This window comes from Hevea brasiliensis, chromosome 3 (genome assembly GCF_030052815.1).
Source record: "Hevea brasiliensis isolate MT/VB/25A 57/8 chromosome 3, ASM3005281v1, whole genome shotgun sequence".
Lineage (NCBI taxonomy): Eukaryota > Viridiplantae > Streptophyta > Magnoliopsida > Malpighiales > Euphorbiaceae > Hevea > Hevea brasiliensis.
Window position 1 is genome coordinate 111,278,176 of NC_079495.1, and position 13,087 is coordinate 111,291,262.

General features: G+C 29.7%; 1 protein-coding gene and 1 pseudogene across 1 annotated transcript; one reads left to right on the forward strand and one right to left on the reverse strand.

The window, feature by feature from the left end:
* Positions 1 to 3,519: 3,519 nt before the first annotated feature.
* LOC110670880 (uncharacterized) lies at positions 3,520 to 5,713 on the reverse strand. Its single transcript, XM_021833204.2, has 3 exons — positions 5,480 to 5,713; positions 4,676 to 4,824; positions 3,520 to 3,870 (listed from the first exon to the last, which is right to left on the reverse strand). Exons 1-3 carry the CDS (start codon positions 5,583 to 5,585, stop codon positions 3,790 to 3,792), a joined length of 336 nt encoding a protein of 111 aa, XP_021688896.2. The 5' UTR covers positions 5,586 to 5,713; the 3' UTR covers positions 3,520 to 3,789.
* Positions 5,714 to 10,306: 4,593 nt separating this feature from the next.
* LOC131178457 (uncharacterized mitochondrial protein AtMg00810-like) lies at positions 10,307 to 11,994 on the forward strand (annotated as a pseudogene).
* The last annotated feature ends 1,093 nt before the right edge of the window (positions 11,995 to 13,087 follow it).

Below are 13,087 nucleotides of genomic sequence, written 5' to 3' on the forward strand. Positions count from 1 at the left end.
TATGAGATTCACATATAAAATAGACAGAATTTATATATTTATCTATTCACATTGAATCAAATTTAAAAATTATTTGCTTAAAATAAATAGTAAATTCTTATTGAGACTCGGTATATTATTAAATATTAAAAATATAATAAAATTCACATATAAAATAAATGAGATTCAAATACTTATATCTTTATATTTTAAGTTTATAATAAATTTATTATTTTATTCTATTTTGAAAATTCAGCCCCAACAAATTACATGTATGGTAGGTAGGGGTGTGCAGTTTTCGGTTTAAACCGAAAAATTGAAACGAATCAAACCGATTAATTCGGTTTAATCGGTTCGGTTTTAAAATTTAATCGGTTCGGTTCGGTTTATAATTTTGATAATTTCGGATTAATCGGTTCGGTTCGGTTATTTTCATCAAAAAATCAAAAAATCGAATCGAACCGAAATTATTAATATATATAAGAAATAAAAAAAATCGAACCAAATTGAATCGAACCAAATCAAACCGAACCGAAATCAAAGAAAACCAAACCGAACCTTAAGATTTTTGAGTTTTGATTTCTAATTTTTTTTGTTTTTATGTTTTTATTATTTTGATTTAATGTTAAAAATATGAAATTTTATAAATTTCGGTTTGATCGGTTTAAAATCGAACTGAACCGATATTTATCGGTTTGATTCGATTCGATTTTCTCTTATCAATCGGTTCAGTTCGGTTTTAAAAATTTTTAATTTTTGATTTTCGATTTTATCGGTTCGGTTCGGTTCGGAACCGAACCGACTGTTTGCACACCCCTAATGGTAGGCAATTAATTTGTATCTTTTTTATAATTGCAAAGAACGTGCATGACTTTTTAATTGTGACCCGCACCAAAACATTGCATGTGCACAAATGGTTAAAAGCAAAAAATTTCAAGAGTGGATTGCTAGGGTTTTTTCTACTTTAATTATATTGTGTTTATATTCCCTTTTTTTATAATTTGATAATAACAAAGTTTGAATCGAAACCATTTCAAATCAGAAAAATTTAGATCAATTTTAAATAGAATAATAAAAGCTGTTGAATCGTTAATTCTGAATTGAAAATAGACCCTTAGTAAGTTCTGCATTAACGAACATAATTGATGTATATAGGAGAAAAGAGAAAAGAGATGAATAAATATGATCCACTAAAATGGTATTGTTAGTTTGTTGCAATTAAGAAATGATCAATGATGGATTAAGGAGGGATTGGTTTGGGTAAAGAAAGGAAGAAAAAAGACAAAGGAATGAGAAGTGAAGCGGAAGAGTTGAAGAAGTGGGGACATAAATAGTGGGTTGAAGAAGTGGGGCCAACCTGCCAAGAACCATGTGGAAAAGAAGAGGACAAAAATGTCAAACAGGTTTTGGCAGGTAGTGAGGCAAAGCTTTGAGCTTTGTTTTGTAATGCGTAATGTATCATTATTAGTTAATGAAAACGGTGGTGCCACCCAACCTCACTTCTCTTTTTCTTCTTGGTGTTAATTGACTTGATTTTTAAGGCAAAACTAAGAATTCAATTAATAATTAATTTTTTATATACATAATTAAAGAGATATCTGATTCACTCATTAGATGCAGCTAATAACTAATAGATATTCAAATAGGTGAATTAGAGTGTTTAATAAATTTAAGAAAATAAAATTGATGAAGTTGATATGATATTCATCTGCTGCAATTTATATCAACTCTATTTTTAGAACAGTTTTTTAACGCCTGATAACTGATTTAATTTTATTTTTTATTTTAATCATATTATCTTTTTTATTTAATCTGAAAATCAATATTATTAATACTTTTTAATTTTTCGTTCATTATTTTAATATTTTAATTAATATATTTCAATTTTATTAAAATATTTTTTATTAATAATATAAAATATTTATTTATATCTAAAAACTTAAAATTAATTATAAGTTTTTTCTTTATCAACAATAATAATTATTTTATTATTTTATCTATATTTTTAAAGTTATTTAATTATTTTTTAAAAAAATTTAATTATTTTAATAATAAAATAAATAATATAATAAATGATATAATATATTAATTTAATAATTTTATATTTAATTTAATAATAAAATAAATAATAAAACATAATATATTTATAATTTTATATTTATTTTAATAATGAAATAAGTTATATAATATATATAATTATTTATCATTTCACAGCAATAATTAAATATAGTTTTATCAAATACTTAATATAAATAAACTATCTTCAGCTACCAGCTATCAATAACAACTATCAACTAATAGTTATCAGCTGTATTCAATAATTAAATCAAACAGGCTCTAAATCCGATTGGAGCTTGAATTCAAGATCTTACAACTCTGATATCACTCAAATACCAAAAAGCTAATGGGAAATGCCATTCAATATTAATCCTTTGAGTAATAAGAATTTTAATCCACCGTGGTAAGGCTTTTCTGCAGCTTGACCATTTATGGTAACTGGGAAAGCCTATTTGGGCTTTAATTGTCCAAGCCCATTAAGCAGGAGGGCCCGAACATTTCATGCAAATCCACATAATCTTGATTTGAGGATTAGAGGTTAATGGAGAAAGAACTGATGAGCCATAGACAGGTTAGAAAAAAGATTAAATCGTTATTACTTAAAGAGTTCTTATTAAGGAAAACATTTTTTTTTTAAATAATGTCGCAGTAATCAGTTTTATTTATTGTATTCTTTGCATAATATTTAAAGAAGGTCAATTTCTTTTAATTTGTGTTGTTTTTTCCTAGTATAGAGTTGCATTTGTAATTATAAAATAAACCGTTGTTCAAAACCTACAGTTACATCCGACAGCTAAATTAAATATTATTTTAAAGTCTATTTAATTTCTTTATTAAATACAATCGATAATTATTACTATTAACTGATAATTAATGAAAACTGATAATTAATAATCGGTGAAAATTGATTTTTATTAAATGTTTGATAAAATTATGTAGAATTTTTGATATTATATAAAATGACTAATAAGTATATGTATTATATAATTTATTTTACTATTAAAATAAATATATAATTATTAATTTATTATATCATATCATTAGTTTTATTATTAAAATAAATATGTTATTATTGATTTATTATATTATTGAAATAAAAATAAAAATTAAATAATTTAAAATGTAATTATTAAATAATATTGTCATTAATATTAGCAAAGAAAAAAAAATCTTATAATTTATATTTTTACACAAAAAAATTGATTTTTATAATAAATAAATAATTTGTATTTTATGTTATTATTAAAAACAAAGCATATTTTAACAAAGTTGCAAAATCCTAACATGATCCTATTATAAAATAAAAAAGAAAAGACCAGTAATATTGAATTCTAAGTTAATCTGTACAGGCTTGGAAATGAAATAGCTGAATTATTTTTTAAATTGAATTAGGATTAAGGTTATTTTCATCAAATAATAATAAAAAATAATAATATTGCAGTTCGTGCACAGCTCTAATCTACAACCAATACAAAAATACAGTTATTAAATATCAATTATTATTTTAAAAATTTATCAAACACTTTGATTTACCTTTTTGGATGCCTATCACCTGTCCTTGAAGAACAGAAGTAAGATGCTGCACAAAGTGCTTGTCAACAAATTATACATATCATGCATTAACACAGAACTGTCGAGAAATTTGAAAGAAGCGATACAAGACTACAGAGGTCATAACATCAAACTCTTTGAAACCGCAGAAACACAAAGCAATGTCAATCGGTTTTGTTTTGCAGCAAACAATATCTTGATCTATTTTGCTTTCACAAGGTCAGCTCTAGGCCTCCAGAGCCCCAGCCTATATTTATGGGCATGGTTCAATATCAGCTTCCTCTGCAAAATTAAAATCAGATGTCAAGAAATCATGTTTTGCAGCAAAAAAAAAAAAAAAAAATCTTGTCATCCGAATGACTAGAAGATTTGAGACCTATTTGTCAAGGTACAAGTCTATATCAACGTGCAATATGCAGACACAGGTTACAAAATGATAACAAAAAAGTTTCATTCGTGCTCTTCCATCTATGACAAAAGAAAGGAAGTGAACAGAAAGTAGGGGCAAGAAACTTGATCTTGAGCTCTTAGGAAGCACCACTAGAAGTATGGTATCTTCGTATCAAGTCTGATTAATGTAAAATTTTATCAAATTAAATGAGGAAATTACTTAAAGAGTTACAGATCCTATGCTGCTCTACCAGTGGAGGACGCAATTAGGCAAAGGAAGGATAAGCTATCAATCTTGTTATTCATAATCCAATAAGGTACTAGGAATATTGCAGCTATGGACATGAGATTCTTTGACACTAATCTAAAAGTAATATATATAGACAATAAACATGATCAGTGGAGGCCACAAGAAGAAAACAAAATTCATTTGGGCTGCAATGACCAGAACAAAGAGAACCATCAGCCATGGGGAAGGTATTATTTCCGGACTGGAGTAAAATACAGCATCTTTAAAAGGTTGAACCAAACAATATGTGGAGACTTTTAATTGAAATTCAACATAGCAATCCAGATTCCCCAATTTTGAGAACTTAGATCAATAAAAGAAAATTTTAATAAACCATAACTTGCATGTGACAAACACACACAAATACCCCCATATACACTAAGGATGCAAAGAGTGGAGAATAATTACGTGCTGGCAGGGAATGCCTATCTTCTTGAGCTTCAAGGTTCGAGTAACAAGAAGTTTCTGTAAGTCACCAATCTCAGATTCAAGCTTGGCTGCATGGGCTTCAACTCCTTTGCCTATTCCATTTAGAAACTCTGGAATTCCAACTTTCACTGCAATAACAATAATATAATCTCAATCGCATTTCTAAGGTTCTCACTTATTTTAAAAAAAAAAATCTGCTTAATAACAAAAAAGCAATGCAGACTAAAAATCCAATTTTCCACGATAAGGAAGTAAAACATTCACTTAATGATGATTCTATCAAAACTTTGGGAGCTTAAGAAACCATGTAACTCAAGATTCAGTAACATCTTTAATCTTTTGCAAAACAATAATCTGTCCTCCAATTGCTTGCCAAAAGCCCACTTGAAACACAGCTAAACCATTATTTGGGAGATGAAATTGCGAAAATTGTTGATAGGTATAGCTTTGAAGGTTATCTAACTTCACAACACAGAATCTTACTTTCTAAAAACACCCAAGTAACATAATTCAATAGCAGAAGGCACATATATTTTATTGTCCCAGTTCTTGAATTTCGCCAATTTCTCAAGAAAAAAACAGAGACAATAAAAAGAAAACAAACCAAAACCCCAACAAGCTAGAGCTACTTGTCCCGGTTGTGCAAAATTTCCAATTTCAATAAAACCCAAAAATTAAACTGCAAAGTCTACAAAAGCCAGCAGTCTATTTCAATTCCCTATTGAAGAAACCAAAAAGGATAGGAAATCAAACTCAATAAAATGTACGTGAAGAAATTGTTACCGATGTAAGCTGGGCATTTGGAGAAGAATCTAGAGAACCCAGGTGTTGAATTTTCATGTGGTATAGAAAATGCCCTTGTGTTATTGATCATTCGCCTCCATGCCATCTTGGAATCTCTCTCTGTGTACGATCAAAGACACAGACCGATAAACCCCTCTTCGGCTGTTCTCACTTCTTAAAGCTCCGGGGTTTTAGCAATGATTTTAAAGCCAGTCCGGTTCAGGTTGAACCGGCTATTTATTTTCTTAAAATTTATATCATTAAAATTATATAATAATATAATATCAAAACCAAAGCTGAATATTATTGTGCAACTTGAGGAAATTGCACAATAGAATAATAAGAAACAACCTATGACTGATTTGATTTTTATTGATTGCTAATTTTTATTGGCACTTGCATTTGTAATTTAATATTAATTCATGACTATTTAATTTTTTACCGTAGTTTTTTTTATATAAAAATTAGAATATCTTAAACATATTAATAATTTGAGATTGAATTATAACTGCTCTTTTCATAATTGTTCACTTTAACTATCTGATATTAGTATTAGTAATTAATTATTTATATGACTATTAAATCATAAGTATTCAATAAAAATAATTATTGGATTAACTATTAAATATAAAAATAGTTATATAATTTTATTGACTCTGATCAAAATAAAAAGAGTAACTTTTTATAAATAATTTTTTTAATTTCTATGCACTAATATAAATATTATGTCATTAAATAATATAAATAAGAGAAATAATATTTTAATCATGTTCAAAATACTAAATATTATATTAAATATTATAGCCAAGTAGAGCTTAAAAGAACCATAGAAGTGACGATTTTTTTAATACAAATAATTTTGATTAAAATTTGAATATGAAACTTTATGAGCCTAAAAATGATTTTAATTTAGTATGATTGATTTAAAACTAATTAATATAAAAGGATATGTTGGCTTAGCATATTAAAATCAACTTATAAACACATAATATTTATAAATTAATTTAAATTTATAATTATTTAAAATTTTAAATTATTATGCGTTTAATTAAAATACTTATAAATAACTGATAAATAAATAATATGTTTAATAAAATTAACTTATAATTATATTTATTATTAAAATAATAAAAAAGATATTAAGTAAAATTTATAATAAAATTTTAAAAATTAAATAAAAATAATATAATAAAATATTTAATAAAACTAATTTATAAACACAAAATTACGTCATCAATTAAATTTTTTTTTTTAACTTATATACTCAACCTATAAATTAAAAACTATTATAAATAAACGGGTTAGAGCTTATAAAACACCCTCTGAAAATGAGAATAGAAAATTCCCTTTTAATTTTACATATTAATCTTACAATTTAATCATAAAATTTCGCTCTAACTTCTTTCAATGAAAAAAAAAATTATATTGTTAAAAAAAATTATGTTTTACTATTCTCTAATCATTTTAATTAAAAAATAATAAATTTAAATACAACGATTAAAAATTCAAATATATTAAATAGTAGATTTAGCTGCGATTTGATTTCAACCAAAAGTGGAGAGGCAATTCCGACTAGAGCTAGATTGACGGTTCCGATCAAAATTAAATCAGCGGTTAGTCCCAATTCCAAAATTAGGGAAATTGAAACCAAACCAAAAACTCTCCGATTCTCTTTTTAATTTCAATTTGTTTCGTTTTTTATTAAATATAAATGTCAATTTAAAAAAAAAACTAATTTTGACTAAAAATTAAATTAACCAATTTTAATTTAATTTCAATCAATCTAAAATTGGCCCATTTCAATTCGAGCTGAACTGATCACTCAAAGCTACCAAATTGACACTAACTAGCAGACAATAAAAAAGGAATTTAAAAAATTATAGCTTTCCTACTTATCTAAGAAAAAAAAATTTTGAAGCCTTACTAAGCAAACTCCAGTCGAATTTAAAACCATTAATCACAAAATTTGACGTGGCCATCCTGTATTGGCTCTCACATCTAAAACCCAACCCAAAAAAACAAAGAAGAAATAACAGGCAAAAAGAAAACTTCACGTGCTCACTCATCTACCTCTACAACCAAGTCCTGATCTTCTACCAGGCAAAAGCCCTCGTTAACTCCGTCACCAAACCCTCCGGTGATCTCAGATTCCGAACACTTCATCTTCTACAACATTCTACTGTTAATTCACGCGGTAAACGAGATTAAACGGTGCAGCCACAGAAGAGAAAGAAGAAGCAAAGCATAGACACTAGAGCCACGGACTCAAATGCTGTGATCAAGCTCCAAACAACGTCGTCTACTATCGAGAAATCCAGATCAGGCCACCTCAAGAACCACTGTGGGTCCCAACTCATCAGTACTCCCCTTGGAGCCCACCTCGTCGATAAGAACGAGGACGACATGAACTGTGGCCACCGGATGATCGACGACGACGATCGGAGGGAAGAGTAAGCGAAGTCCAATCCCAGCCACCTAAATGCTGACGTGGACCATCTGCCCGCCATTATCGCTCTCTCTCTATAAATACCTTTTATGAATCCTCTCACTTCTCAGTGGATTCTAGTATGCAGTGGTGAAAACAGGGTCTTATATCGACATAGCGATGATTGGGAGAGAAATGACTGAGTGCACTCGTGTATATTCCGATTGGTGCACCGTGGGGCCCCACATCTAAGGATCATGGGTGGTTAATAATATGTTTAACAGCTATTGTGATCTGTTGGGCAATTGGCCATTCGATGATGTGTGCAAGAGCTTTTAGTGGCTGTGATTAAAAGTGCAGAGCATACGGCGTGTGCGAGCGATTGGGATTAGCGGGTTCGAGAGAAGAAACGCATGAATAATTTGAAATTTTCAGGTTATAAGTTGGAGGGAATTTTCTTGACGTTTTAAGAAAATTACAAATTTTGAAAATTTCTTTCAAGAAAATAAAAAAATTTGGATTCAAGTGATTGCCAATTTGTCATGGCAAATGAGTCATATATTTGTTTGAAGTCTGTTTGAGATTATAGTTTTAATTTATTATTCTAAAAGTATTGTTTTAAATATGATTGAAAATAATATTTTGAAAAATATTTAATTATTTTAAAATTTTTACAATTAAAATACATCAAACTTAATTTAAAATCATTTTTTTAATAGCTATTTAAATAGAACGTACACTGATTCTTACATTTTGTAAATATTTTACTATGAAAAAAGGCATCTTTTTAGAATTTTTATGAATTTAAATTTTTTAGTGAAAGCATATTACTCAACTCCAGACTCAATTTGAGTCCCATTCCCCTAATTTTTGTATAAAAAAAATGTAAAAAAAAAAAATGAAGTGCTTCTTGTTCTACTATATGAAGTCCTTTAGTGGCCTCCAACTAGAAAAATTCTAAAATCAACAGCTAATAAACTAGAAAAATAACATGGAAGTTGGACAAGATGATGAATTTCAGAAATTCCAGCTGAAGCAGTAGCTAGTGATACCTTTCCACTCATGGCCACTTCATTTAAAGGCAGAAACTCCAGCAGTAGATGAGACGACTCCTGCAGAACAAATAAATGGAATGTGTCAACTATTCAATTTTGTCAAGTAATTATTATAAGGAAAACAGAAAAGAAAAAAAAATTGCAAGGCATTCCTAAATTGACAGAAGGTTGAATAAAATGTCTGTACATGTAATCAAGTATGAAGTTATATAGTATATTCTGCAAGATGTAAAAATTCAGCCAATGTAAATTAACATAAGAATCTTAAACTTCAAACTACACAAGAAAGCATATTCAATCCACCAATTTATTCAACCTACAAAATTTCACAACTAAATCTGCTGCGTACTCCCAAACTACAGCAGCTTGAAAAGGTTTTTGTTGCACCTTGGATGATGCTATATATCCTTACCTTTGGCCTAAGGTAATGTGTTATTGTACACCTTGAATAATTTTTGCATTTAAGAGATCAGCACATAATTAATTACATATGTTAGCATAATTACAGTAATTAGCATGATTATAGGAGATTTGTGTAGCATAATTACAACAATTAGCATGATTATAGGAGATTTGTGTAGCATAATTACAGTAATTATTATTCTTGTCTAAATTAGTTCATATTCTCATGTATAAATAGATGTAATATTTCTGTAAATAAGACACAGATAAATACACAATTATTTCTTTCATTACTTGTATTATTTATTCTAACAAGGTATCAGAGCCCTAAAACTTTTATTTTTAGTTTCTAGGGTCTCTCTTCTCTCTCTACAACCTGTTCTAGTTCATTCTTTCATTCCTGTTATTATACCATTTTTTTTTCTCCTCATCTTTTTATCAATGGATAAATCTGATATTTCAAAACCTATTGCAACTACTCGATCTTCTCATCAGAAATCTGGCAATCAACTCTATAAGAATTGTAATCAAATTGGTCATGCTTTTGCTTATTGTCCTACTAGAGAATGCATATATTGTCATGGTTACGGTCATATTCTTGAACATTGTCCCACACGCCCTCTAAGACCAAAAGGAGGGCATTCTAAATTCAAGAATGTCTCAAATCCTGGATCTTCCTCTATCACTGTTGTTGCTGCTACTAAGGATTCTACTGCTATCACCATGAGTGATCTTGAGGCACTATTCAAATAGGTTATCTCTTCTAATTCTCCTGCTACCATGTCTGCTACTCCGGGTAATTCTTATTGGCTTTTTGACTCTGCATGTTGTAATCATATGACCAATACTCTTAAATTATTGTCTTCTGCAAAACCTGTATCTTCCTTACCACCAATCCATACTGCAAATGGTACTAAAATGAACATCACACATACTGGTGATTCATCTGGTATTTCAGAGTTATAACATTATCTCAATCAGCATTTTGGAATGAAATACCTGGGTTCTCTCAGCTATTTTTTGGGTCTTGAAGTTTCTCAAAATTCTGATGGCTATTATCTATCTCAAGCCAAGTATACATCCGACTTACTTTCTCGAGCAGGCATCACTGATAGCAAAACAATATCAACCCCATTGGAGCTCAATTGCAAACTTACACCTCTTGATGGCACTCATCTTAATGATCCAACTTTATATCGACAGCTTATCGGGAGTCTTGTTTATCTCACAGTTACTCGACCTGATATTTCATATACTATTCATCTGGTCAGCTAGTTTATGTCTGCTCCTCGCTCAACTCATTTATCTGCAGTACTTCGAATCCTTCGTTATATCAAAGGCACTCTTTTTCATGGTTTGCACTTTTCCGCTATCTCCTCCCTAGTATTATCTGGCTACTCTGATGCTGATTGGGCTGGTGATCTGACAGATCGTCGCTCTACAACTGGTTATTATTTCTTCTTGGGTAATTCTCTTATCTCTTGGCGTAGCAAAAGGCAAACTGTTGTTGCACGTTCTAGCATAGAATCTGAATATCGTGCTCTTGCTGATGCTACATCTGAATTACTTTGGTTACGGTGGTTATTAACTGATAATTCTCTTATCTCTTGGCGTAGCAAAAGGCAAACTGTTGTTGCACGTTCTAGCATAGAATCTGAATATCGTGCTCTTGCTGATGCTACATCTGAATTACTTTGGTTACGATGGTTATTAACTGATTTGGGTGTCATTCATTCTTCTGCCACAATGCTTCATTGCGATAATAGAAGTGCCATACAGATTTCTCATAATGATGTATTTCATGAGCGTACAAAACACATCGAAATTGATTGTCATTTTGTACGTCATCATGTTGCTCATGGCACCATATGTTTGATTCCTGTCTTCTCTGTCAGCCAAACCGCTGATATATTCACCAAAATGTATCCTCTCGCTCGCTTTCAGGATCTCTTAAGTAAACTTAAGTTGGCACCTGTGCTACCACCTTGAGTTTGAGGGGGTTGTTAGCATAATTACAGTAATTAGCATGATTATAAGAGATTTGTATAGCATAATTACAGTAATTAGCATGATTATAGGAGATTTGTATAGCATAATTACAGCAATTAGCATAATTATAGGAGATTTGTGTAGCATAATTACAGCAATTATTATTCTTGTCTAAATTAGCTTATATTCTCATATATAAATAGATGTAATATCTCTGTAAATAAGACACAGATAAATACACAATCTTTTCCTTCATTACTTGTATTCTTTTTTCTAACAACATATATATGAACTGCTAGAAGCAAAAGAACAAGACAGAAGCAAAAGAACAATCATAGGAAACCTTTTTCCTGTTTTATTCGTCATTACCATCTTAGCATAAGGAGTGACCAGATTGATGGTATACCCATCTAACCCTATTGGGGTTATGAGACCGCAGAGGAAAGATGATTTGGAAAAGTCACCAACATCAAAGGCCTGCACATCCAATATGTTAGTTAGAGTAAAGAAAAAGGTTTGCAGTTGTTTATTTGGCATATAATGCAGCTTCAAATATTTTTGGGCATTGCAGTGAGGTGGTATCATGGGCAACTTTCATGCAGCGTACTAGTTTCACATTCCCAATTCAGTCGAAGGTAGACTAACCATATCAGGACTAGAAGATTTACAAAAAAGGAAATAGCACAATTGTGATCTGATTTCAAGATTTAAACCTTTATCAATAAAATGAGGAGCAAACTCACATGCTAACTGAGTTAACCCTGCAATTGCAGCTTCAAATATAAACTAACATGCTTTCCTAAAAACCAATCAAATACAAAATAATTCAGAAAGGAATTGAATTTTTTGCATAGAGAGGACATGTCAAGAAGTAGACTACCAAAAACATGTTATTTTATTATTTAATTGTCCAATTCCATTGTTTGTTTATTCTTATGATTGAATGTGATTAATCATGCTTAATTTCCTATAACACCAATCAAATTCCAGTTAATTTATTAAAAAAGAGTTTGGGTTTGCATACAACAAGTATATTAAAGAAGAAGACTTCCACGATCTGGTAAGTACCTGCTCAATATATACAGTCTCAACTGTTCATCCAGCATTTCGTCACAGAATCTTTATTTTCTTTAGCTGAAGGCAAAAAGGAGAAGACAAGAGATGAGATGAAGTATCGAAGAGCATCTCTTCCAGGTTTCGAAACGAAATTTTAAAAACAATCTGCAGAAGCAGATTAAAGGAAACAAACAAAGCTTCTCCAAGTTACCTTATTTGCAAGAGTTTTTCGAAAGCTGCTCCAGATCTTTGTAAGACCTCGCGATCGCGTTCTCCATGTCGATTGTTGAGCAAATCAATAATTCTACTTGCAAATTCAACCCAGAAAGAGCTGCAAATAATAAAAATTTGAGATGACAGCTCTGCGCTCCGACTTGTTTTGGATACCGGACTCTAAAACGACAGCGTTTTGTATATGAAATTGTTTGTTTGGATGAATTCATCAAAGGCCATGAAACTCCATTTTGGGAGATATTTTACCAAAAATTTGATCATAATAAATGACTCTTTTAAGAACTTTGTAAGAATTCAACCTTTTAAATAATTTGATGAATGTTTAACTATCAAAATAAAAAAAAAAAGTAAAAATTAAAATAATTTCATCTAAAATTATACAGTTTTTTCTTAATATCAATTGAAATTTTAAATTCATATATTTTTAACTACTTATTTTAAGAAAAT